Source organism: Colletotrichum phormii (genome assembly GCF_030913505.1).
Source record: "Colletotrichum phormii strain CBS 102054 chromosome Unknown BDP81scaffold_18, whole genome shotgun sequence".
Classification (NCBI taxonomy): domain Eukaryota; kingdom Fungi; phylum Ascomycota; class Sordariomycetes; order Glomerellales; family Glomerellaceae; genus Colletotrichum; species Colletotrichum phormii.
In genome coordinates, this window is record NW_026851460.1 from 379608 (window position 1) to 402961 (window position 23354).

Here is a 23354-nt window from a genome sequence, read left to right on the forward strand (position 1 = left end):
AGTGTGAAAACTCTGCAGTCTAATGAAGTCAAAGTGACGGTTTCCAAGACATATCAAAGGTCGAAAAGTGGTTGCATACGTTCTGGCTTTTGCCCCCATTCCCCCGATTTTCGCCTCTGCTTCTCGGTCACAACCCCTCTCATATCGCGTGATCAAGCTGCTGCTTGTGGAGAGACCAAGACTTTACCAAGAGACGCCGTTCCAACTTTCAATCTGGTTTTAGTTTTGTTCCTGTGAAGAGTTTTCTCTCTGATGGCCCTTGACTCCTTGGCTGGCTAGCTGAGTTGCCTTCCCGCGATGCCGAGACTGAACAAGCAACACCAAGCTCAAGGCACCAGCATCGAGGCGCTCAATCAGAGAAGTTTCAATGTCTGGGCGCGGGCGCAGGCTCGTAGAGGATGGCAGAGAACGCAACAAACCAACCCAGCATTAAAAACAGAGACAAGAGATTACTGCGAAAACCTTACTGTAAGACCATGCCAACTGCGAACCTCCGGTGCAGGACCAGAGAGAGATTTGCCAAGATGGCTTTAACCCCCCAAAAGAGACATAGTCACCGAGAGTACTCGCGTGCTGCATAAAGAGAGCAAGAAAAAGCTGGGGGACTCTTCTGTTTGTGTTTGTTTGGCGCGGGTGCGATTTGATCCCTTTGGAATCGGGAGGATCCTTTAACGCTCGTCTCATTTACGCCAAGAATGGCGTGCTCGACACCATCGTCCAATATGCTTCCCGGGACCCGTTCTTTTTTTCTCCAACACCACACCCCCATGCATCCTCACCTCCCCCATATCACACCCTTCACTCTCAGCCCCGGGAGAAAACCAAAGACCAGATGGAACAGGGACCAGCCTTCCTACTAAGGTCTTCTGGGGTGTTCAGCCGTCTTGTCGTCCTTACGGGGGCACTGGCGCGGGAAGAATGGGTGGTGGTGAAGATGGTGGACGGAGCTCCCAAGAGTGGCATTGGATTGTCGATTTTCCCATCTCGGGTGTTCGGCAGGACATCTGGGTCACACACGACGTCGACTATGCTAGACATGGCATCGCGGACGAACCTGACAGTAGTAACCGACAAACCCGTCTGGCATTTAAGCTTATTGAGAGGAGCATCGACCCGGCATGCTGGGAAAATAGAGAAGGAGAGAAAAGGCGTGCGCAAGAACGTCGGTCCAATGTAAGCCTGCGTGTATCCAAGCAAGCCACTGGACATGAGCCTGTGTTTCCGCCGCATACCGCGGAGAAAGACCAAATTAGTTCCTTTTTTTTCTCTTCTCGGCCGCATCTGCTAATAGCTTTTACACTACTCTTTACTACCGCCCGCCTTGTCCGGCGGCCGGCCTCTCCAACGTCTCAAACATACCGCGCGCTCGATACCCTCACCGGTGGTCTGGAACGCCAGTAGTCGACCCTTTACTGATCAGCCCCAGTGCCACCTGCCGTGTCCATCACCGGTTGATCCCTGATCGATGGGCAAGAGGCTGAAGAGGACGGAATGATCACACGGAAGGCCGATCTCAGCTTCGAGTGATCTGGGAGGCGAAGACATACATCTTTCGTAAGTACCAACGTCCCAGTTGAAGTCTGCGTATGTCTGCGCATGTTAGCCGCGCAGTAGCCCAGCTGCATATGGCACATGCCGAATCAAGGCCATCCCGGCGCGCCTTGAATTTAGGACGGCGGAATTTTGTTTTTCTGACAGCTCTCCTTCTCCTCCCCGTCGCCCCCACGCTTCCAACCGAGAGAGCCAGCATCCCGGCGGCCGGGCACGGGCGAGGGAGAAGCCATCGAATTGGGTTGGACTAATTAGCTCGTGGTCAGGCAAGACAGTCGCCCAAGAGAGTGGTGGCACCAAATTCTCGCATTCCACACCCCGACCTGGAGTACCTACATGCACGTATTTCCAACACGCGGAAGTACCTACAATAAACCAGCCAGTCAGACATGAATTTCCTACCACAGAAGAGGACCCCTTATTAGCTCGGTTTAATATGCATACATGTACGGGGAGAAAGCGGTGGTCCACCCCGCCATCCACCCCGTTTCCCCCAGCGCGGCCTGGGCCACCGCATATCATATATTCATAAGCGACGATGCTACGCCAAAATATGGGGGCTATCCCGAAGGACTGGATGCACTTTAGAGACTTTCTGTGTTCTCTGAAATTCATCAGAACGGAGGAAATCAAAATGAGAGGGTGTCTACATCCCATGCGACGCCATAGAGAGTGATTATGTCGTCAGAAAATGGCTTTCAACTCACACACCCCTACCCTTGGCGGCATGTGGGAGTGCAACATTCGCAGGGCTCCAATCGAAGGGTACCTTGGCGAGGCCTGGACGATCCGAAGCCACGCTTCTTGGCGACGCGGCCAAGCTTTACTTCCAAGAGGGGGATAGCATCATCGTGGGACTCTTGTCAGTTTTTTGATTTCTTGGGGACTTTTGTTCCGCCGCATATAAGGTTCCGCGGTCCCGGACGTGCCCTTACACTCAATATGCCTCGTTCGTATCGTCCCGTCTCCCAGCCCAGGTCAGAAACCTTATTAGTCGACTCACTCACCTCCCCTTTTGTGGTGTCTTCTACTCCATTGATCCTTCTTCACCAGCTCCTATCTTTCCGTTGCTGAGCATTGCCTGTCACATCCGGGAAGACTTGTTCGGATCGATCTTCTGGGAGCACCACATACGGCAGCTTGTCGTTTCTGGACGTGCCTTTCGCCATGTCCAGCAAGGTCGGACGAACCTTGGCCAAGGGCCTCGGCATCGACGTCGATGCCCGGTACCGCAACGAGCCTACCGAGGCCGTTCAGTCCGCCGCCGCTTCGTTCTGCTCCGTTGAGCAGTATGAGGAGAGAGAACCTACCGTCGCCGAGTTCCTGAACGACCACCGACCCACGGTTCACGGCGCCGTGAACTACATCAGGAGCTTGTTCCCATTCTGGTCCTGGATCTTCCACTACAATGCTACCTGGCTTTTGGGAGACATCATTGCTGGTATGTCTTTCATGTATCGACATGGGATTTTACGCAGAGAACACCGAGTGATACGAGATCCATGTTCTTGCTTGATACGCCCATAGTAGTATGAACCTCAGTAGCTGACTAGAATTCTCGTAAAGGTGTCACCGTCGGTTTCGTCGTCATCCCTCAAGGTATGGCTTACGCCCTTCTCGCTCAATTGACCCCCGAATACGGTCTCTACACATCCTTCGTCGGCTTCATTCTCTACTGGGCTTTTGCAACCTCAAAAGATATCACGATTGGAACCGTCGCCGTCATGTCCCAACTCGTCGGTAACATCGTCCTCCGTGTAAAGGACTCACACCCACAATACGACGGCCCTCAAATCGCCCAAGCCTTGGCCGTCATCTCCGGCGCCGTCCTCTTGTTCATCGGTCTCGTCCGCCTGGGCTGGATCGTCGAGTTCATCCCGCTCGTGGCAATCACCTCCTTTATGACCGGCGCTGCGATCAGCATCGCCGCGGGTCAAGTCCCCGCCCTCCTCGGTCTGCAGGGCGTCAACACGCGCAACCCGACGTACGAGGTGATCATAGACTTCTTGAAGGCGCTGCCTACCGCTAGACTGGACGCCGCCATGGGTCTCACGGCGCTGTTCTTGCTGTACTCTATCCGCTCGTTCTGCAACTTCATGTCAAACAAGCAGCCCCACCGCAAGAAGTTCTGGTTCTTCATGTCGACGCTACGCATGGCGTTCGTCATTCTCCTGTACGTCCTTATCAGCTGGCTCGTCAACCGCCACGTCAACTGGGACGCCAAGAAGGCCAAGTTCAAGATTCTAGGCAAGGTTCCCAGTGGTTTCCAGCACACCGGCGCTCCCAAAATCGACACGGAGCTTCTGGGTGCCGTTGCCCCTGACTTGCCAGTGACTATCATCGTGCTCATCATCGAGCACATTGCCATCTCAAAGTCTTTTGGAAGAGTCAACAACTACGTCATCAACCCTTCGCAGGAGCTCGTCGCCGTCGGATTCACGAACCTCTTCGGACCCTTCCTCGGCGCCTACCCGGCCACCGGATCCTTCTCCCGTACAGCCATCAAGTCCAAAGCCGGCGTTCGCACGCCCCTCGCCGGTATCTTCACCGCCGTCATCGTGCTCCTGGCCCTGTACGCCCTGACCTCCGTCTTCTTCTACATCCCCATGGCTACCCTCGCCGGCCTCATCATCCACGCCGTCGGTGACCTCATCACGCCGCCAAAGGTGGTGTACCAGTTCTGGGAGGTCTCGCCACTCGAAGTCTTCATTTTCTTCGCCGGCGTTCTCCTTACCATCTTCACCAACATTGAGAACGGCATCTACCTGACCATGTGCGCCTCCGCCGCCCTCCTGCTGGTGCGCCTCGCAAAGGCAAAGGGACACTTCCTCGGTCGGGTCAAGGTCTACCGCGCCACAAAGGACACCGCCGGCAAGGGCGTCCCGTTCAACGAGAGGGGTGAGGCTATTGACGTTCCCTCCCGCGAGAGCTACATCCCTCTGGAGAAGGATGACGGCTCAAACCCTAGCATCGATGTGCAGACCCCGTACCCTGGTGTCTTTGTTTACCGGTTTGGCGAGGGCTTCAACTACACCAACCAGGCGCATTACATGGACGCCCTGGTCGCTTACGTGCAGAAGAACGCCCGACGGACAATCCTCGATCGCTATGAGAAGCTCGGTGTAAATTCACACACCTACCATAATTCCCTTGACCTCTAGTACTGATCATCTATCGATAGGACCGTCCCTGGAACGACCCCGGCCCTCGCCGCGGCGCCAAGATCGACCTCGACGACACCCGCCCCATTGTCCGCGCCGTAATTCTAGACTGCTCCGCCGTCAACAACATCGACGTGACCTCCATTCAAGGCCTCATTGACGTCCGCAACGCACTAGACCACTACGCCGAGCCCGAAGTCGTCGAGTGGCACTTTGCCAACGTCAACAACCGCTGGACCCGCCGCGCCCTCGCCGCCGCCGGCTTCGGGTTCCCCTCCGTCAAAGACGAGGGCAACTTTGGTCGGTGGAAGCCCATCTACAGCTTCGCGCCCGTGGACTCTGGATCAGGCCACGAGCCGCGGGTTACCTCGCAGCGCAGCCGGGATGACGAGGAGGATGTCATCTCTCCGACGAGCAAGGGTCAAGACGGCGCTGCAAGGGTTGTCGGGCGCGGTGATGGCAAGCTTGCTGCTGTGCAGGGTATGAATCGGCCATTCTTCCACATTGATGTTGCTGCTGCTGTGGAGAGTGCGATTCTGAACGCGGAGAGCAAGGGTGATGGGCAGAGATCGTCTGCTGAGTCGGTCCTCAAGAGCGGTTAGAGTTTATCAGATGTTTTTGGTATGCACATCTACGATGATGCTTGATGAGGTGTAGTAATTTGTTGTTCAAAGATTACATGTATCCCATCGAGTGCTGACTGACGCCATTTTTGCCAAGCCCCAAAATCCCCACTATTTACACTTTATTACCCCGCATTTAAAGGGGAACATTGACGATACAACATTTACCACTATGCTCTTTTACCTGTTATCACTACTATTACTAGCATTTCAATTGATGCTGCAATGTCTTCTAGTGATTCTGATACCTCTATTGCTTCCAATACCTCTATTGCTTCCAATACCTCTATTGCTTCTAAAACTTCTGTTACTTCTGTACTCAGCACTATAGTAGTTGAGGTCTACCCAGAAGACCTAGCTGCTGCTTGTAATACAGCTTGTAAGCCAGACGGCTGTGACGAAGCCACAGTCCGGCCCTGTGAACCTCCGGCTACCGAGCATGGCCCTCCGGGCTCCTTCCGGCCCTTGAAGTACCAGCCCGGGCCCAAGAGGTCCGGGGGCTGCCGGCAAGCCCGCTGGAACTATTCCTCCAATACGTTCCGCAAGACCTCGTGGAGCAGTGGGCCCAGTGGACGAATACAGCACCGCCGTCGTCTAAAGAGGGCCCCTGGCTTAGAACGTCTAGAGTGTATAAGTGGCGGGAGACCTCAATAGAAGAGATCTACCTCTTCCTAGGGATCTTATTATATATAGGGATCCATAGGGAATCTAGATTATCAACCTACTGGTCAACCCAACAGCAGAGGGAGGATCCCATCCACCTATTTACGCGGTTTATATCCCGGGACCGTTTCCAACTACTGTTCCGGCGACTGCGGATATTCAATACTGCGGAATTCCAGCCCAGCCAGCCCGACGAGCCCGTCCAGCCCGTCCAGCGCGGGGGCCAGGGCCGGGGCCGGGGCCGGGCGCAGGCCAGCCAGGCCCAGCCGAGCCAGCCGAGCCAGCCGGTCCAGCCCAGCCAACGAGGGGGCCGGGGCCGGGGACGGGGATGGGGACGGGGCCAGGCCCGGGATCGAATGCCCGAAGTATACCAAAAGGTTAACCAGTGGTCAGCCCATATCCAAAAGACTGGGGATTCCTTTTATACAACTGGTTCAGATCTTACAGTTGACGAGGCTATGGTCCGATTTGAGGGTCGGTCTCTTGAGACAACGACGATTAAAACGAAACCCATCCCAACTGGGTATAAGATCTGGACCCTTGCCCAGTCTGGCTACTGTATACGGTGGCTGTGGCACGTACACGGAAAGGGCCCATACGCATTGGTTCCCCAGGCACAGCCCGCCCAGCCCAGCCAGCCCGCCGGGCCAGCCGGGCCAGCTGCTGGAAAGCTGGCCCAGTTGACACCAACACAGCAGGTAGTAACTACCCTTATTTCCCTACTTCCAGCTGCAACCTACCACGTCTTCTTAGACGACCTCTTCTCCTCTGTACGTCTCTTTAGTACCCTACGGAAACAACAGGTTGGTGCTTCTGGTACCTGCCGGAAGGATAGTGGGATAGATGAGATTCTAGTTGATGAGAGAGAGACTGAAGGACGGGATATCCCCTGGGGCAAAATACACTGTATCCCTACGTTAGATGGGGAGGTAAGCTACTAGCCAGCCTAGCCCAGTATATCCAGCCCAGCACATCCAGCCCAGCCTAGTTAACTAGTGAATAGGTCAACCAGTTCACCTGGAAGGATAATGCCCTCGTACTATTCCTGTCAACTATCTTCCAGAGCAGCCAGGAGGTTATTCGAAGCCGCCGTCGCCCAGCTGGGGATACTGCTGCTAAAAAGGCTGCCCGGCAAGTGTTTGGCCCAGACGTCCGCAAGGACCTTCCAGTCCCTAGGGCAATCGATGAATACAACCACAAGATGAATGGGGTTGATGTGAGTGACCAGATGAGGTCTTATTATCAATACGGTCACCCTATTCGGCGAGGGGGCTGGCAATCCCTAGCCTGGAATTTCCTGCTGGAAGTAGTAGTTGTGAATAGCTTCTTATTACAGCTCTGGGGTAGCCCTAGGTGGCAGCAGGTGGAATCCAACTATCAATGGCGGCAGTTACTAGCAGCCCAGCTTATTCAACGGTTTGGACCATTAGCAGGCGGGCGTAGACTATCACGACCTAGACGTACAGACATGAGGAATACCTCTATTCCATGGGAACAGCATACAAAAGGGTCACGGAAGGTTAATTCGCCTTGCTCTTATTGTAGTAATCTGAGGGCAATAAGAAACCGCCAGACTCTAGGCGAGATATCTGGGAATACCCTCACGCGGCGTAAATATACGAGGAAGGGCTGCTTAGCCTGTAACGTACCTTTATGTACCCAGGGGAATTGTCGGTACCTCTGGCATACGCAGAATATGTAGGCAATAGAGGTACTGTAACCCTATTGGTTAACCCTATAGATTTCCAACCCCTAATTGGCTCTACCCCGCCCTTGGCAAAAATGGCGTCAGTCAGCACTCGATGGGATAGATCCAGATACCAAGTTGTGTTGTTGCATATGCCGCTCTATGGGTTAGGCAGAGGCCTTGCGTACATCTTCTAATTCAATCTTTTCATCATTCACATCGGATGAATTTCTCAATCGAGGTCTACAAGACTTATGAAGCCTTCAAAGCCGTGTCTCAGCATTGTATCCGTGCGGATTGGGGTAAGGAGGTGGTCTGAAACGCGGCTGATGCATCTTGGCGTTCTGCCTTCGCCGTCGTCTCATCAGCGTGCGCCAACTTTGATGGGACAAATTCCGAGCGCAAGGTCAGTTTTTAGTCTCTACAACTTCAAAGATCCTTCTTGAAGAAAATCACATCAAAAACATGCGAATATCATCAAACCCCATCATACGAGCCGCCCTCGTGGCAGCATGGCTCGCCTCAACAGCCCTCGCGATGCCTCAAGTGGTCGACCGCGAAGACCCCCCACCATCCCCACCAGCACCGCCGAAACCTATCGCGACGGCCGACCAAGTCGACATAACCCAACCAAACACCACCGCCCCTCCACCACAAAAACAAAAGCCGCCCGTTCCAATCATGGTCCGGCTGTTCCCCAGCTCACCTGGCGTCAAGAACTGCCGCGGCGCGTCCTTTGTAGACATGGAGCTTCCGCAAAACGCGTCGACGGAGCCGACATTCACGACCAAGGATGGGCAGTGCTACAACCTACCGGGCACGGCGCAGTGCGGCATCTTCATGGGAAACAAGGCCGATGGGTGCGAGGCCAAGTTGTTTCGCGGGGAGCGGTGCAGCGCGTTTTCCAACGTTGCTGTTTTTCAGGACGAGCTGCGACCTGTGGGCGGCTTCTTTGCAAGTATGAGCATCAAGTGCGGTGTCGTGCCTGTCGAGCCAAAGCCGTTGAGCCTGGGAGGGTTGGGCGGCAAGATGCAGAAGCCCGTTCAGGGGAAGGGGAAGAGGGCTAGGAGGGCGGTTGTGTCTGCGATACTCGACAATGACTAGATTGAGCCGGAACGCGGCAGGAAGGAAACATTGAGAGCTTTGCTTGATAGGCGTTGGGAACCTGGGATTTGGAGCGAGACTACGCCCCCGGTCCAAGGCACCGGGAGGCGACGGGAATTGCGGCACGTAGACGCCGGCAGTGGAAGGATGGCATTAGCCGTTGACGAATAATGATTATGACACTTGACGACCACATGAGACTTTCTCTTTTAGTGAGGCAGTCCGATTAGCTGTGGCCCTAGCCACCCCAGTAACCTGCCAAAGCCAAGTTCCAATCAGTCTGTCGTTCTGGGTCTCATGACGTGGAACGTTAGACAAACAGTACCTGGTAGACGAACGTGGTCGGTTTCTCGGCTCATCAGGCCTAATTCACGTCTGACCGGCTCGATGCCTCGGGCTCATCATGCTTGTGGCGACCAAAAACAACGACCGTCGTGCCAGAGGGAGGATCAAACAGGAGGGGGCCACAGCCGGACCACATCGTCCACAATCTTTTGTTGTGGTTGATTGGTCTGTGCTTAGGGAGGAGAATTGTGAGACACCCTGCTTGGTGATCATGGACTTTGAATCTGGCCCCGTTTGCTGAGCTTATTCTCAATGGTCGTATTGCAGATTGGAGACTATGGAAACTCTCTTCTCTCGATCTCAAGTTTGGCATCAGGAAAAGAATTCGCCGAAGGATCCAACGGCTTTAAACGTGCTCATTCATACGAAGAAATAAGCTAGCCGCGGCGTCCCAAGTCTCTGGCGTGGCTTTCACCCAAGACACCAGACCGTCTGATCTGAGATCCCAAATGTGTCATCTCGTCTCAGACGCTCCAGCCCCTTGCACTGACAAGAACACCCTCCTACCCAGTGTCCCCCCTTCCTCCTACCCTCCATGTCAATTATGGCACATATAACGACACAGACTTCCTGGATCCCTCTTTTTTCAATTGCCTGCTGCCACTCTTCCCTCGTTTTTGAACGAGTCATCCTTCTTTTCTCTCCTCTTTCCTTTTGGGGTTATATTCTTTCATTTCTCAGTGGCCGGCCACTTTTAAACTTTTGGGTTGTCATTGAACTTTATCGGCTGGTTCCTGTCGTAGTCCTTTCAGTCAACTTGAAGCTCTCTTGCGACCTACCTTGTCTACCTTTCATAATACAACACCATCCATTTCCCCATATCACCTTTCGTTTAAGCTCTACATCAAAGCGAAAAGTGTCACCGAAAGCCAAGATGCAGCACTCAATCTTCACCAACCTCTTCCTGGCGGTCTCCCTCATGAGCACCGCCGCCTTTGGCAAAGCCATCGAGGTCCCGGCCCCGGGCCCCGCCATCGTCGTCCGCCAGACGGCCCCCACGACGCCTGCCCAGTCGACCATCATGTCATGCGCCGATTACTCCCGCATCGCCAACCTTTCCACCGTCGGCGCGAACAGCACCTACCGCGCCACCTTTTTCGAGGCCTCGCCCAACGGAAACCAGTTCAACGCCGAGGTCCTCGACACTGCCATCCTCAAGCTGCCGACCGTCATCATGGACCGCGCGCTGAACGAGGCGTGCGGGAACCTGACGGCGCTGGCGATCCAGGAGGCTGCGAACAACTTCTCAATCCGCACCGTGTTGCAGTTTTCGAACATCCCGCCTGCTGAGCCGCTTGATACCTCTACGCACATTATCTTTGTCTGTGCGGGTGCGTTGTTCTTCATGGGTGGAATTTGGATTTCTATGCCGTGAGTGGAGTTATCTTGAAATGGTGTTGGGGACGAGGAGGGAGTCGATGGGAGAGATGGGGCAAGAAGAGGTACAGGGAGGAGAGGACCAGATGTTCAAATCACCCGGATTCTACAGACCTAATGCATCCTTCCTGAACCCACCCTTGAATGCGGATTTACCTTGAGTCGGAATGGGACTTTGAAATACTACGTATGCTTAGCGCGGTGTTGAACATGAATGAGATAACGATACCCAATTAAAGTCACTTACATTACTTTGGTCGCTGTACTGGCAATTCATTTGAAACTCTTTTCCGATCATTTTCCTGCGCTTTTCATCACGCTTGACCTGCCACGGCCTACCTCGTCTCGAAAGTCACATGCAGCGTTCCTAAAAGTTCGAGGTCTCGTTACCCAATTTTTCTTGGAAATTGTCTGTACATGTACCCGAAAACTGTTGGCAAGAAGAACATTGGCTAATATCAAGCGGAATACGGAACGATCCATCTCGCCCTGCTCCCCGAGCGCAGGAAATGCACAATATCGTTGAACGGGTCTTTCAAGATCCGACGGCTTGCATACTAGATTTACATACTTTGTTTATGTAGTATCTTTCGCCCATTTACTCTGAAAACTCACTATGAATCACCATGGCTCAGTGTAGTGGCCGACTCTCATTGGCCGGTAAAGAACTAGTAGATCGGCTTGGACCCTGAATAGGCAGGCACGTGCCTCTATCGCTCCTGCCAGTTCAAGGAATTTGATGCCTCGAGTACGTATATATCGAGCTCTTTCTCGTTCTACCTTTGGCATTCTTCTTCTTTCCACTTCCAACTCTGCATACGAATGACAACCACGACGTCTGGAAAATGTCAGAATCAAACCACGCCATCGTCTTCGGTGCCTCGGGCCTCCTCGGCTGGGCCACAGTCGAGCAGCTGCTCTCGAACTACCCTTCCAAGGACTCCTTTGAAAAGGTCACCGCTGTCATGAACCGCCCGATGTCAAAATCCGACTCGTTCTGGCCGACAGACTCAGCAAGCAGACCTAGGCTGCAAATTGCATCTGGTGTCAATTTGACTGGATCTTTGGAGGATCTCACTTCACAGCTTGAGGGCAAAGTCCATGGAATCAAGGGCGTCACCCATGTTTTCTATTTTGGTGAGAATTGTTGCTAGTCTTGAGCCTTGCTTCATGAGAGGACGCGGCTAATCTTTTATCATCATTGCAGTCTTCAACCAGGGCGATGGGGATGATGTCGCCGAGTGCGAGATGAACTGTGACATGATGCAGACGGTCGTAGACGCGGTTACCTCATTGTCGACAAGCCTCCAAGCATTCGTATACTCTGGCGGAACGAGAGTAGGTGCTTTACATCTCTAATCATAGCAAGATATCGAGCTAATAGCCATGACACAGGGATACGGCATTTACACGCCGGGCGGAACCTTCACGCCCCCCTTGGAGGAATCAATGGCCGACCACCTCCCCGAGGACTACGCAAAGACCGTCACCTACCCCTGGTGGCGCAAGATTCTCGCAAAGGCAAGCGAAGGCAAGCCGTGGACCTGGTCGGAAGTTTGCCCGGACGCCGTCGTCGGCTTTTCGCCAAACGGCTCTGGTTTCTCGCTGGCACTTCACTGGGCGCAGTACCTCTCCCTTTACGCTTACAACCACGGAGTGAACAAGAAGTCCAATGTGACCATAGAGGTTCCGTTCCCCGGAAACCAGGAGGGATACAAGAGCCTTTGCACACCTGTCTCTTCTCGGACTCTCGGGCGCATTGCTATCCACGCATCACTCCATGGTGACGAGTGCGGCGGAAAGGTCATCAACATGGCCGATAGAGAGCAGCCTACCAGATTTAGTGACCTATGGCCGTCGCTCGCTGGTTGGTTCGAATTGGTAGGCGTTGGACCGAAGGAGAACGACAATGCAGAGAAGCCTGGAGAATACGTCAAGAAGTACAAGCAGATCTTTGAAGAAAAGGGATGCGGAAGGGCCGTCATTGCTGGCGTCGGAGGTGGCAGCGTCCAGCTTGACAGTGTCGGCTACTGGCTGTCCTTCGACCGACAGCTTAGCTTGCAGAGATTGAGGTCAGTTGGATTCACCGAAGAGAGAGATCCTGTCGAGGGCTGGTTGGAGGCGTTTGAGAAGTTTAAAGAAGCGAAGATTATCTTGTAATTGTGTGGACATGAACGATAAAGAAAGAACTTCTCCTCACAGCAATGGAGTTGAAGAAGCCAATTATGTAGTCTGAAATCCTCAAGAAGACTGTAATTCACTCCCTCGCAACTTCACGGCTTTCCTCTGAGTGTCAATGTGGAGTTGCTCTTCATCCCATTGCGGATATTGTCGTACTGAGAACTCGGGTACGAGAGCAAGTTTTGCGATTGTTCAAGCTTGCCCATCCCTTTCGCCATACTACGAACGAGATTCTCGTCACCCGCCTTGTCGCCTGTAGCCTCCCAGAACATGGCGCCGCCTAGCTTCTTCCTTTTGATATAAGCCTGCTTATACTTTGCGCTCCTCATATCGTCAAAGGTCACCAACTCTCGCGTGACGTTATTGTAGGAATACGTGGCCTTGACCGCACTATCCCAACGTACTGTCACACCGGGCTGGGGGAGGTCTTTGTAGAGATAGATTCCGGCTTGGCCGAGCGTGCCATTCGGTAGCCCGCTGTACGATTTCCCAAGCCCCTTGGTGTTGCTGAATGCACGGCCGTAGAGGGGCATGCCGAGGTTCATGTTCGCTGGAGAAATCCCTCCTTCTCCGACGTAGTCCTCGAAAGCCCTCTCGACGCTCGCCCTAGTGCTCTGCGGGTTCCGCTTGCTGCGAAATACGTTGGACTGGTGACCTGTAGTGTTCTCCCAGGCACCAGCAAAGTCGAACGCCATGAGTGACCAGAAATCTAGCGACTTGTCCATCGCTTGAAAGTCAAATGCCTTGTAGTTCTGGGGTCCCGCAGGAGCAGGAAAGCCTAGAGTGAAATGGTGTCCGCCTGCGTTCTTTGCTGAAAAGTCGTCCAGTCCCAAGCGAAGTTCGGACAGGAGCTTTACGCACTTTTGGTTCTTTTCAGTGGTGTTGGGGTTACCCCACTCGTAGTCGATGTCGATGCCGTCCATACCAAAGTCGGCCATGAGTTTAATAGCGGAGGAGACAAATGTTGCGCGGCGAAACTTGTCTGCAGCGACGGGGTCGAATTTAGGCGACCAATTGTAGCCGCCAATGGACAGAATGACTTTCATGTTTCGATTGGTCATCTTCTTTAGGTAGAGCTGTTTGACGAGGCCGTGGGCGTTGTGACCAGGGCCAGTGGTGCTTTCGTTGCCAAAGGGCTTGCCAGTGTCGGCCCAAGGATCTGACGAGACGCTCAATCGGGACGCGAATCAGTTTTATTATCAACTTATATTCTAGCATGATGCATGACTTACACAGTTCCATTTGGCTTGATGTCTGCGAAAGCATACAACACATGCGTGATGTCTTTCACGGGAAGGTTGTTGGGGTTGTAGCCCGCTCCATAGATCCCCCAATTAGTTACGTACAAGAGATTCCGATGACCTTGCTTTACGGTAGAGTTCTTCCCGCAAGGACGGCCGGTCAATGGGCTAGCGATTGCGTGTGCTACAGCAAGAGCTGTCACAAGAACTTGGAGCATCATCGTGGCGCGATCATGGAGTCGACGACGCGACTTGATTAATCCAGCTAGCAAATGCTGGTGCATTGGCAGATGATTTGGATTCCCAGTCCCTTTCCGGGCTCTTTATGGACGATACAGAGGAACCTTGGAGACATGGCTGCCAAGAGATGGCAGCTTTCGAAGTTGAGACGACGCGTCGTTCATCTCCCCAAGCTTCTGGCAGCAGGGAACAGCTTCCTTAGAAAGCTTGCTCGCGTACCATTGATCCCCCCACCTCTGGGCTAATGCTGTGGGATGCATTCCTGGCTTTGTGGTTTGGGGGTTGAGCAGCTGAATTTTGTTGCTTTCAACCAAGTCCGTGGCAGGGCCGACGAACCCTCAGAAAGTTAACATGGACCAATTGGATGCTTCCATGGCACAACATTGGCTCGTGGCTGAACGGCTAGTCGAAGCTTCTTTCCATTCTTGGCTCCGTTTGCTTCCCCAGAAGGCAACGGAGAATAGGGATATCCATCGTCGTAGTGTTTCAGCTCCTCAAAGCTTGTTCGCCTCTTCGAAGATTGACGGGAATCATCGGCTTCTCGTCCAGCGACCATGAATGCCCCTCAAGTATTGGCCCGACTCTGAGTTAAGATTCCAGGATGTGGATTCCATATATTGATGCCTCTACTTCTCCTATGAGGAAGACTTTCGATGGAATTTGCAATGTGGTGGGATCTCTGGATGAAGATGAAAGTGCTAGCCAGCCTTAGAATCAATATCCCATCGGGTGCTAACTCACCTCATTTTGCCAAGAGGTGGGGTAGAGCCAATAGGAACTTCCCAGCCTATTAGACTTATCCAATGATTCAACAGGATTTCCAGTACTTCTATTCTCTATATATTTTGTGTATGCCAGAGGTACCAGCAGTCTCCCTTCATACATAAAGGTACATTATAGTCTAAACAGCCCTGCCGAGTTTTTCTTACTTGCTGCGTGAGGTTATTCCTAGATATCTCGCCCAGAGCCTGGCGGGCTCTTAATGACCCCCTATTACTACAATAAGAGCAAGGCGAGCATACCCCCCTTGACCCCCTACGATGCTGCTCCCATGGAATAGAGGTATTCCTCTCGTCTGTAGCCCGTCTAGGTCGTGAAAGTCGTCGTCCGCCTGCCAATGGTCCAAACCGTTGAATAAGCTGAGCTGCAAGCATCTTCCGCCATTGGTGATGAGTTTTTACCTTCTTCCAACTCGGGCTGCCCCAGAGCTGTAGTAGGAAGCTATTCACAACTACCACTTCTAGCAGGAAATTCCAGGCAATTGATTGCCAGCCCCCTCGGCGAATAGGGTGGTTGTATTGATAATAGGACCTCATCTGGTCACTCACATCAACCCATTCATCTTGTGATTGTACTCATCGATTGCCCTAGGAACTGGAAGGTCCTTACGGACGTCTGGGCCAAACACTTGCCGGGCAGCCTTCTTAGCAGCGGTATCCCCAGCTGGGCGGCGGCGGCTGCGAATAACTTCCTGGCCATTCTGTAAGACAGTTGACAGGAATAGTACGAGGGCATTATCCTTCCAGGTGAATTGGTTGACCTATTTCCTAGTTAGCTGGGTAGGGTAGGGCTGGGCGGGCTAGCAGCTTACCTCCCTATCTAAAGTCGGGATATAGTGTATTTCCCCCTAGGGGATACCCCGTCCTTTAGTCTCTTTCTCAATAACTAGGATCTTATCTATCCCACTATCCTTCCGGCAGGTACCAGAAGCTCCAACCTGTTGTTTCCGTAGGGTACGAAAGAGACGTACAGAGGCGAAGAGATTGTCAAGAAATACGTGGTAGGTTGCAGCTGGAAGTAGGGAAATAAGGGTAGTTACTACCTGCTGCGTTGGTGTTAACAGAGCCAGCTTTCCAGTAGCTGGCCTAGCTGGCCGGGCCTGGGGGACTAATGCGTATGGGCCCTTTCCATGGACGTGCCACAGCCACCGTATACAGTAGCCAGACTGGGCAAGGATCCAGATCTTATAGCCAGTTGGGATAGGTTTCGTTGGAATCGTTGTCGTCTCAAGAGATCGACCTGTAAATCGGACCATAGCCTCGTCAACTGTAAGGTCTGAACCAGGTATATAAAGGGAATCCCCAGTCTCTTGGATGTGGGCTGACCACTGGTTAACTTTACGGTATACATCTGGCATTTGATCCTGGGCCCGGCCCTGGCCCCGGCCCCGGCCCCAGCTAGGCTGGCTGGGCCGGCTGGGCTGGAATTCCGCAGTGTTGAATATCCGTAGTCGCTGGAGTAGCAGTTGGAAACGGTCCCGGGACATAAACCGTGTAAATAGGTGGATAGGATCCTCCGTTTGCTGCTGGGTTGACCAATAGGTTGATAATCTAGACTCCCTATGAATCCCTATATAAAATAGGATCCCTAGGAAGAGGTATATCTCGTCTGCTGAAGTCTGCCGCCATGAATTCGCTCTAGACGTTCTAGCTCTAGGGCCCTCCTTAGACAACGGCGCTGTATTCGTCCACTGGGCCCACTGCTCCACGAGGCTCTGCGGGACGTATTGGAGGAACAGTTCAAGCGGGCTTGCCGGCAGCCCCCGTATCTCTTGGGCCCGGGCCGGCACGTCAAAAGCCGGAAGGAGCCCGGAGGACCATGCTGAGTAGCCGGAGGTTCGTGGGGCCGGACTGTAGCTGCGTCACAGCGCTCGGGCGTACAGTCTGTATTACAGGCAGCAGTAAGGTCTTCTGGGTGGACCTCAACTACTATACAGCTGCGTATAGAAGTAATAGAAGCATTAGATGCAATAGAGGTATCAGAATCACCAGAAGACATAACAATATCAATCAAAATAGTAATAATAGTGATGATAATGGGCAAAAGAGCATAGGAATGAGTGACGTATCGTCAAGTACCCCTTTAAATGCGGGGTAATAAAGTGTAAATAGTGGGTACTTGGAGGTCTTGGCAAAATGAGGTGAGTTAGCACCCGATGGGATAACTAGTTGCTTGGATAGTCCAACTCACTTGTAAACGAGGGCGGATGTAACCTCGGAAGACAACGTTGAGAGACAGATCCCAGCATTATGCGGGGAAGCGGGGTCGTGTCCGAGTCTTCAATCATCTCCAACTGCTTTCTAAGCTGCCGCGGGGGGAAGCCATTTGATCTCAACCCTTGACTGTGGACGGCGTTGGCCCCCTGTTCTTTTCTCCACACAAGTGCCGACCACGCAGTCGACTCGCGCGGGCCATTGCGTGTTTTGGAGCCGAAATTCTCCTCTTTTCACCCTCCTCACGGCCGACGACTTCAACTACGCAAGCGAGATTTGAGTGCGAGATTCTACAGCCAGCCTCATTTGGAGGCTCGAGGTTTCAGCCATGGCGAAGAGAACCTGGTCTGATGTCAATGATAACATGAAGTTTATGACGGTAGGATTGACGGTCCTTCTTTGGGGTTTACAGACCACACACTGATACTTACTGTATTGCAGTTGATGACGGCCGGAAACGGAGAGCAGTCTTTTCCGCAAATATCCCGGAAAATTAAGGCATGTGCCGCCTGTCGAAAACACAAGGGGCATAGACGATCATGAGATTGAACATGAAGTGATGAAAGAGTCTCAATTCTGACCTAGCTTAAAGATCAAATGTCTAATGGATGAGAGTGGACCATCATGTCTGCGATGTTCTGAAGGAAATCTGGGCTGTGTGCTGGGCAAGAATTTGCAGAGCATCATCGACGAGAAGACACAGTGAGATCCATGGCTTGAAGCAAAACGAAGCATTGAGTCGACTAACCATCTTGAGGTACAGCGAGGCGGTCTTACAAGACATCGAAAACCTGCACAACACTCTGAGAGAAGTCACCAAGAAGATGGGCCTACCAGAGCCAGCGGCACTACAGAGTTCAACTCTTCAAAAAGCAGCCGAGTCCCCGTCACAGCAGAGCCACTCCGGCCCCGGGCTGACTACCAACGCAGCCCGCTTTGGCGTTGCCGGGCAAGATAACCATGGTCCCTCGTGCGACAACTCACCCAAGATATCCCCTGAAGACGAAAACCTCCCCCACGTTCCGATCCATTCACTCTACGCTCTCACAAAGCTGAGAGCGCTCAGGTCACCAGACGCCCCGGAAGGCCATTCGAGTCCAGCCCAAGACGACTTCATTGCCCGAGGTGCCCTACGCCTAGAAGATGCCGAACGCCTTTTTCGACTCTATCGAGACCGTTTAGATGCTTTCATGTACGGCGTGGGATGCAAGTACCAACAACTAGATGAGTTGCGCCGCAAGAGCCCCATCTTAGCTGCAGCGACCCTGACTGTTGCCTCGCTTCACGACCCTCAGTCAAATAGTCTCTACGGTGTCTGCAGCTCGGAATTTCGGCGGCTCAATGAGAGGTCCATGTTCGATCGGCGGGTGAATCGTGACTATCTCCGCGCCATGTGCGTGGCGTCGTACTGGCTCTCCGATATGTCGTGGATGCTGTCCGGGTACGCGATACGGAGGGCGGCGGAGTGTAACCTGCACAACAGCTATACTCGCGCCATACAAGAGAAGAGCGAGGAAGCTGCTGATGGTGCACGGTTATGGTACATATTGAACATTTGCGATCAACACCTTGCCACGTTGTATGGGAGGCCGGCGATTGTGCAGGAGGACTCGTCCATGCAGCAATGGGAAAGCTTCCTTCAATCACCAATATCGACTGAGGAAGACAAGCGCCTCGCATGTCAGGTTGCATTGTTGGGAATAATTGGCAGCATTCGAGAGCTCTTCGGGCCTGACAAGGGTCAACCGACACCGCGAGCCTTTGTTCACCAAATCACCCACTTCAATAAGGAGCTCGATCACTGGATCAAACATTGGTCTGAGACGCTATCAGGTGCGTCGGTCCTTCACTCGATCTGCTGACGATACCTGTACTAAGCCAAGCATAGAACAATATCAACACATAGGCCGCTTCCCTCGCAAAGGCGCTCTCCTCCATTTTCACTTCGCCAAGCTTCACCTCTACTCCCATATCTTCCGAGGCCTCTCAGGAGACAGTCCAATACCGCACCACTTTCTCGACTGTGCTGCGACAGCAATCTCGGTAGCCACGTCAACCATCGACTTCATCAACACCGACCCGGATGTCGCCGCAGGGGTAGTCGGCATGCCGTCCTACCTGCATTGCATGACAGCCTTTGCCTGCATGTTCCTGCCGGCGTGGTGTAGTGGCATACACCTGGCAAGGCCTCTGGAGCCCAGAGGTCGCTGGTTCGATTCCAGCCGCCGGCAACTGCTTTAACTACCTGTGGGAAGGGTAGGGCAGAGCCCAACGCGGGGCCTAGGACCCTTTCCGGGCCCTCGCCAGGGTTTTCTCATATCCACACCCTCCGACCAAGAAAAAGTGGATATGCGGCGAGTACACGTCGTTAACCTAGTACTGGGGCAGGAATGGTCTTGTACAAATCAGAACATGTACGAGGGGCCTGTTTCGGCAGGCCGCCCTCTCCAGACATATCCGGCCTTAAGCCGCAAAATTCAAGAATGGAACTGGGGCACCAGCGGGAACCAGGGACAGATAGAACGCATAGTAGCCATAAGGCACGATTTGGAGGACGATTTGAACTGTATCTAGCAATAGTTATAGGGCGACGGCTCTCCACGCCATATACCCTTCGGGAGGTCGGCCGCAAGGGCGGCTGCGCCCTTGCCGCCACGGCGTTAAATATAACAAACAAACAAACAAAAGCCTGCATGTTCCTCATTAAGGTGGCAGTCAAGTACGGGGGCGACTTGATCGAGCCGGACCGCGTCTGGAATCTGACCACGAGTCTTGTTCAGCACTTCCGATCCCTACCAGCTGGTCGGTGGCATTTAGCGAACCTCATGGCGCCCGGTCTGGAACGCATGGCTAGGACGTTGAAGTCTGGTCGAGGGGAGACATCAGCCCAGGTATTGGAGGCTCAGCCGCTCAACGGGGATCACTCAGAGGTGATTGACCCTCAGCTCGCTGGCAGTAGTGCTGATGGGACTCTGATGGGCCCGGAAGAGGTATTCTTCTTCGACTATGACATGAGTTTCGGCCTGTCCCCGGTGTTCCAATTCGACATGACATCGTTGAATGCAGATGGTACAACACTGACGGGTCAAGACTTCTCGAACGTGGAATATCAGATGGGAAGACCCGGTTCATGAATGGGAGAAAAAACGTTTTAGCTGTTCATTGTTTCTCGAGACTTGTCATTCGTACGCTTGTAATTATCTACATACCCTGAATATTCCTGGGCCGATACTCGCTCTCCAAGTACTCCAGTTCCTCTTCAGTCAACTTAACCTTGAGCGCCCCTATCGTCTCCTTGATTCTCTTCTCAGAACTCAAGCCCACAATCGGCCAACACCCCTGCTGCAGCACCCAAGCAGTCGATACGAGCGCCATACTGACACCCTTTTTCTTCGCGATCTCTTCAACCCGGTTACAATATCCAAATTCGCATCCGCAAACCACGCCTGCGTTTTCTTATCGGTCTGGCTACGCAGCGACGTGCTCTCATCTTTCTCTTTGGCCAGGGGCTTCGCCAGCAGTCCGCGAGCGATTGGCGACCACGGAATGACACCTACGCCGCTCGCGCGGCAGAATGGCAGCATCTCTCGCTCCTCTTCGCGGTAGAGGAGGTTGTAGAATGGTTGCATTGAGACGAACTCTGTCCAGCCGTTGGACCGAGCGATGTATTGCAGGCGGGCGAATTCCCATGTGTACATGGATGAGGCGCCGATGTAGCGGACTTTGCCGGACTGGATGACGTCATGGAGCGCTCGCATAATTTCTTCGGGAGGTGTTTCGCGGTCGAGGCGGTGGATCTGGAGAACATCTATAAAATCTTAGCTTCCGGCACGTTCCTCATGGCTGATACATGGGTTAATCTTACCGATATAATCCGTTCCAAGACGCTCGAGACACTGGTCGATGGCATGGAAGACGCGTTTCCTGCTCAGGCCCATCTGGTTCACAAGCGGACCATCGTTGACACTGGCGGGTCTGGAGTCGTCGTCCGGCACGGGGTTGAAGATCTTGGAGAGGATGACGACTTTTTGGCGCGGGATGTTGAACTTCTTCAGAGCCTTGCCGATGACTACCTCGGACTTTCCATTAGAGTATGTGTCTGCCGTGTCCCAGGTGTTGATGCCGTTATCATATGCTGCCTTGAGGATTTGGAGTCCTTCTTCTTCGTCTAGGACCCATGGTGAGCCCTCCCATTTGGAGGAGCCAAAGGTCATGCATCCGAGGATGATTTTAGAGACCTTGAGGCCTGTGTTGCCGAGTCTACATGATGATTATCAGCATGTGGAAAACTCCCAGAACGCTTATGGCCGTTCACTCTGGTGTAGTGGGGTGAACTTTTCACAAGGTGAGAGTGGTTATGGCTGAAAACAATGTAGTACTAACCTCACGTATTCCATTTTGTTGACCCTAAATTATTGACGGAGAAGTCTATCAATTGAGACTGATTGAGCCTAATTGTACTGGGCAAGTAGCACTCTTCACCAATTCTGATCTGGAACTCATACAGAAGCCTCGAGGTTTTGTTTTGTACCATCACGTCATTCCACCGTGCTCTTCGGCATCACTCCATCGGCTTTTAGCTCTGTCGCCGGGATCCCTAACCATCCTTGTCGCCTCCGACTGCGCGATGCCCCTCTCACGCAGTGCGGGGAAGCTCCCGGGCAGAGATCCACCGGTGGGATGATCGGCATACTCGCCGATGTCCGAAAAAGAAGACCTGCATCGGCGACATGTCCGGCCTCCATATTCTGAAGTCTGAACCTCGCAGATGGCAGCATATCCGTCCCTGAGAACTCGGATATGTTCGGTAACTGTGTAGAGGTATGAGGAGAAACTTCGGCGACGTAGCCATGCAAGCAAGCTGTACCCCTCATGACGGCACAGCGAGATCGGATCAGTTAAAGCCGAGGAGCACGCGATCGCGTCTCTTTTGAGAGGAGACGCGTAAAGACTTCCTCGCTGAAGAGCTTTGTTTTCGCACGAATTTTTCAAAGAGACACATACCGGAACTTGAGCCAAAATGTCAAATGAAGTTCTCGTAACGGGCGCTGCAGGCTTCGTCGGCCAGGCCCTTGTCTCTGCCCTCATCAAATCCGACCCCTCAACAACCCTTACAATCACAGATGTCATCGAACCTCCCATCCCCGACGATGTAGCAGGAGAAAGCAGCAAGATCACCTCCCTGAAAGCCGACCTCACCGACCCGGCAGCGGTTAGCTCCCTGCTCTCGAAGCAGTTCTCTGCCGTCTACCTCCTGCACGGCCTCATGTCCGGCGGGGCGGAAGCGAATCTCGATCTGGGCCTCAAAGTCAACCTCGATTCCGTCCGCGCCGTCCTCGACCATCTCCGCAAGAACTATCCCGGCACCACTGTTGTGTTCACCAGTTCGTGCGCCGTGTACGGCCCGCGCCAGCCCGTTGTCGAGAGCGAGACTGTGCCGAAGCCGCGGACGTCGTACGGGACCGAGAAGCTTATTATCGAGTTGCTTGTGGAGGACTTTTCGCGGCGTGGGCTTATCGACGGTCGCATTGTGCGACTTCCGACAGTCACAGTGCGACCTGGCGCGCCGTCTGCTGCAGCGTCGAGTTTTGCGTCGGGCATCGTTCGCGAGACCCTAAAAGGGATCAAGAATGTGTTGCCTGTCAGCCGCGATCTTGAAGTTTGGGTCTGCAGCCCCGCTACGGTGGTGAAGAACCTTGTTAAGGTCAAGGACGTGCCGAAAGAAAAGTTTGGTGAATCGAGAGTCGTCAACTTACCTGGTATCACCGTCACGGTGCAGGAGATTCTCGATGCGCTGGAAAAGGTTGGTGGCAAAGAATCGCTGGCGCTCATCGAAGAAAAAAAAGATGACGCCATCTTGGCTATTGTAGAGACATGGGCCGCTCGGTTTGATGTGAGCAGAGCGTATAGCTTAGGCTTGGAACCTGATGGTACGATCTTGGAGGCTGTCGAGGCATTCGCGAAGACTCTTAAAGCATGATTTTCTCATGGAGTGACCAGCGCAGACCCTACATAATAGTCATGGAATCGACCAATTTTTCTTCAATTTCACTTTAGATACTGCCTATGTGCGAATCTAACCTTCATATCAGTAGCCTGCGATAGCTCGTGGCTTCGGAGTGAAATACGAGTGGTCTGCCAAGAATGGTCCTAAGCACATCAACAATCCTCAATTTCTTCAACTTTGT

The 23354-nt window shown here is 53.1% G+C and overlaps 10 protein-coding genes across 10 annotated transcripts; 7 read left to right on the plus strand and 3 right to left on the minus strand.

Annotated features, from left to right (window-relative positions):
• Positions 1-804: 804 nt before the first annotated feature.
• Positions 805-1634, minus strand: BDP81DRAFT_495638 (uncharacterized protein; the record flags this gene model as incomplete). Its single annotated transcript, XM_060595410.1, has 3 exons — positions 805-1179; positions 1360-1386; positions 1548-1634. 3 exons carry the CDS (start codon positions 1632-1634, stop codon positions 805-807), a joined length of 489 nt encoding a protein of 162 aa, XP_060441916.1.
• A 1084-nt stretch (positions 1635-2718) lies between these two features.
• BDP81DRAFT_327015 (sulfate permease) lies at positions 2719-5314 on the plus strand (the record flags this gene model as incomplete). Its single annotated transcript, XM_060585111.1, has 3 exons — positions 2719-2992; positions 3118-4673; positions 4733-5314. 3 exons carry the CDS (start codon positions 2719-2721, stop codon positions 5312-5314), a joined length of 2412 nt encoding a protein of 803 aa, XP_060441917.1.
• A 2572-nt stretch (positions 5315-7886) lies between these two features.
• Positions 7887-9048, plus strand: BDP81DRAFT_434651 (uncharacterized protein). Its single transcript, XM_060590978.1, has one exon. The coding sequence runs from the start codon at positions 8151-8153 to the stop codon at positions 8787-8789; it is 639 nt and encodes a 212-aa protein (XP_060441918.1). The 5' UTR covers positions 7887-8150; the 3' UTR covers positions 8790-9048.
• Positions 9049-9722: 674 nt separating this feature from the next.
• On the plus strand, positions 9723-10801 carry BDP81DRAFT_434652 (uncharacterized protein). Its single transcript, XM_060590979.1, has one exon. The coding sequence runs from the start codon at positions 10009-10011 to the stop codon at positions 10507-10509; it is 501 nt and encodes a 166-aa protein (XP_060441919.1). The 5' UTR covers positions 9723-10008; the 3' UTR covers positions 10510-10801.
• A 555-nt stretch (positions 10802-11356) lies between these two features.
• BDP81DRAFT_452413 (uncharacterized protein) lies at positions 11357-12671 on the plus strand (the record flags this gene model as incomplete). Its single annotated transcript, XM_060592746.1, has 3 exons — positions 11357-11648; positions 11719-11849; positions 11907-12671. The coding sequence occupies 3 exons, from the start codon at positions 11357-11359 to the stop codon at positions 12669-12671; spliced, it is 1188 nt and encodes a 395-aa protein (XP_060441920.1).
• A 113-nt stretch (positions 12672-12784) lies between these two features.
• On the minus strand, positions 12785-14154 carry BDP81DRAFT_397213 (glycoside hydrolase superfamily; the record flags this gene model as incomplete). The annotated part of the gene is made up of 2 exons (XM_060588284.1): positions 12785-13862; positions 13925-14154. 2 exons carry the CDS (start codon positions 14152-14154, stop codon positions 12785-12787), a joined length of 1308 nt encoding a protein of 435 aa, XP_060441921.1.
• A 3616-nt stretch (positions 14155-17770) lies between these two features.
• BDP81DRAFT_397214 (uncharacterized protein) lies at positions 17771-19407 on the plus strand (the record flags this gene model as incomplete). Its single annotated transcript, XM_060588285.1, has 3 exons — positions 17771-17868; positions 17930-18999; positions 19073-19407. The coding sequence occupies 3 exons, from the start codon at positions 17771-17773 to the stop codon at positions 19405-19407; spliced, it is 1503 nt and encodes a 500-aa protein (XP_060441922.1).
• A 452-nt stretch (positions 19408-19859) lies between these two features.
• On the plus strand, positions 19860-20300 carry BDP81DRAFT_397215 (uncharacterized protein; the record flags this gene model as incomplete). The annotated part of the gene is made up of 1 exon (XM_060588286.1): positions 19860-20300. One exon carries the CDS (start codon positions 19860-19862, stop codon positions 20298-20300), a length of 441 nt encoding a protein of 146 aa, XP_060441923.1.
• A 2-nt stretch (positions 20301-20302) lies between these two features.
• On the minus strand, positions 20303-21884 carry BDP81DRAFT_434671 (voltage-gated potassium channel subunit beta-2). Its single transcript, XM_060590980.1, has 3 exons — positions 21550-21884; positions 21032-21426; positions 20303-20974 (listed from the first exon to the last, which is right to left on the minus strand). Exons 1-3 carry the CDS (start codon positions 21561-21563, stop codon positions 20481-20483), a joined length of 903 nt encoding a protein of 300 aa, XP_060441924.1. The 5' UTR covers positions 21564-21884; the 3' UTR covers positions 20303-20480.
• Positions 21885-22186: 302 nt separating this feature from the next.
• Positions 22187-23146, plus strand: BDP81DRAFT_327061 (NAD dependent epimerase/dehydratase; the record flags this gene model as incomplete). Its single annotated transcript, XM_060585113.1, has 1 exon — positions 22187-23146. One exon carries the CDS (start codon positions 22187-22189, stop codon positions 23144-23146), a length of 960 nt encoding a protein of 319 aa, XP_060441925.1.
• Between the last annotated feature and the right edge of the window lie 208 nt (positions 23147-23354).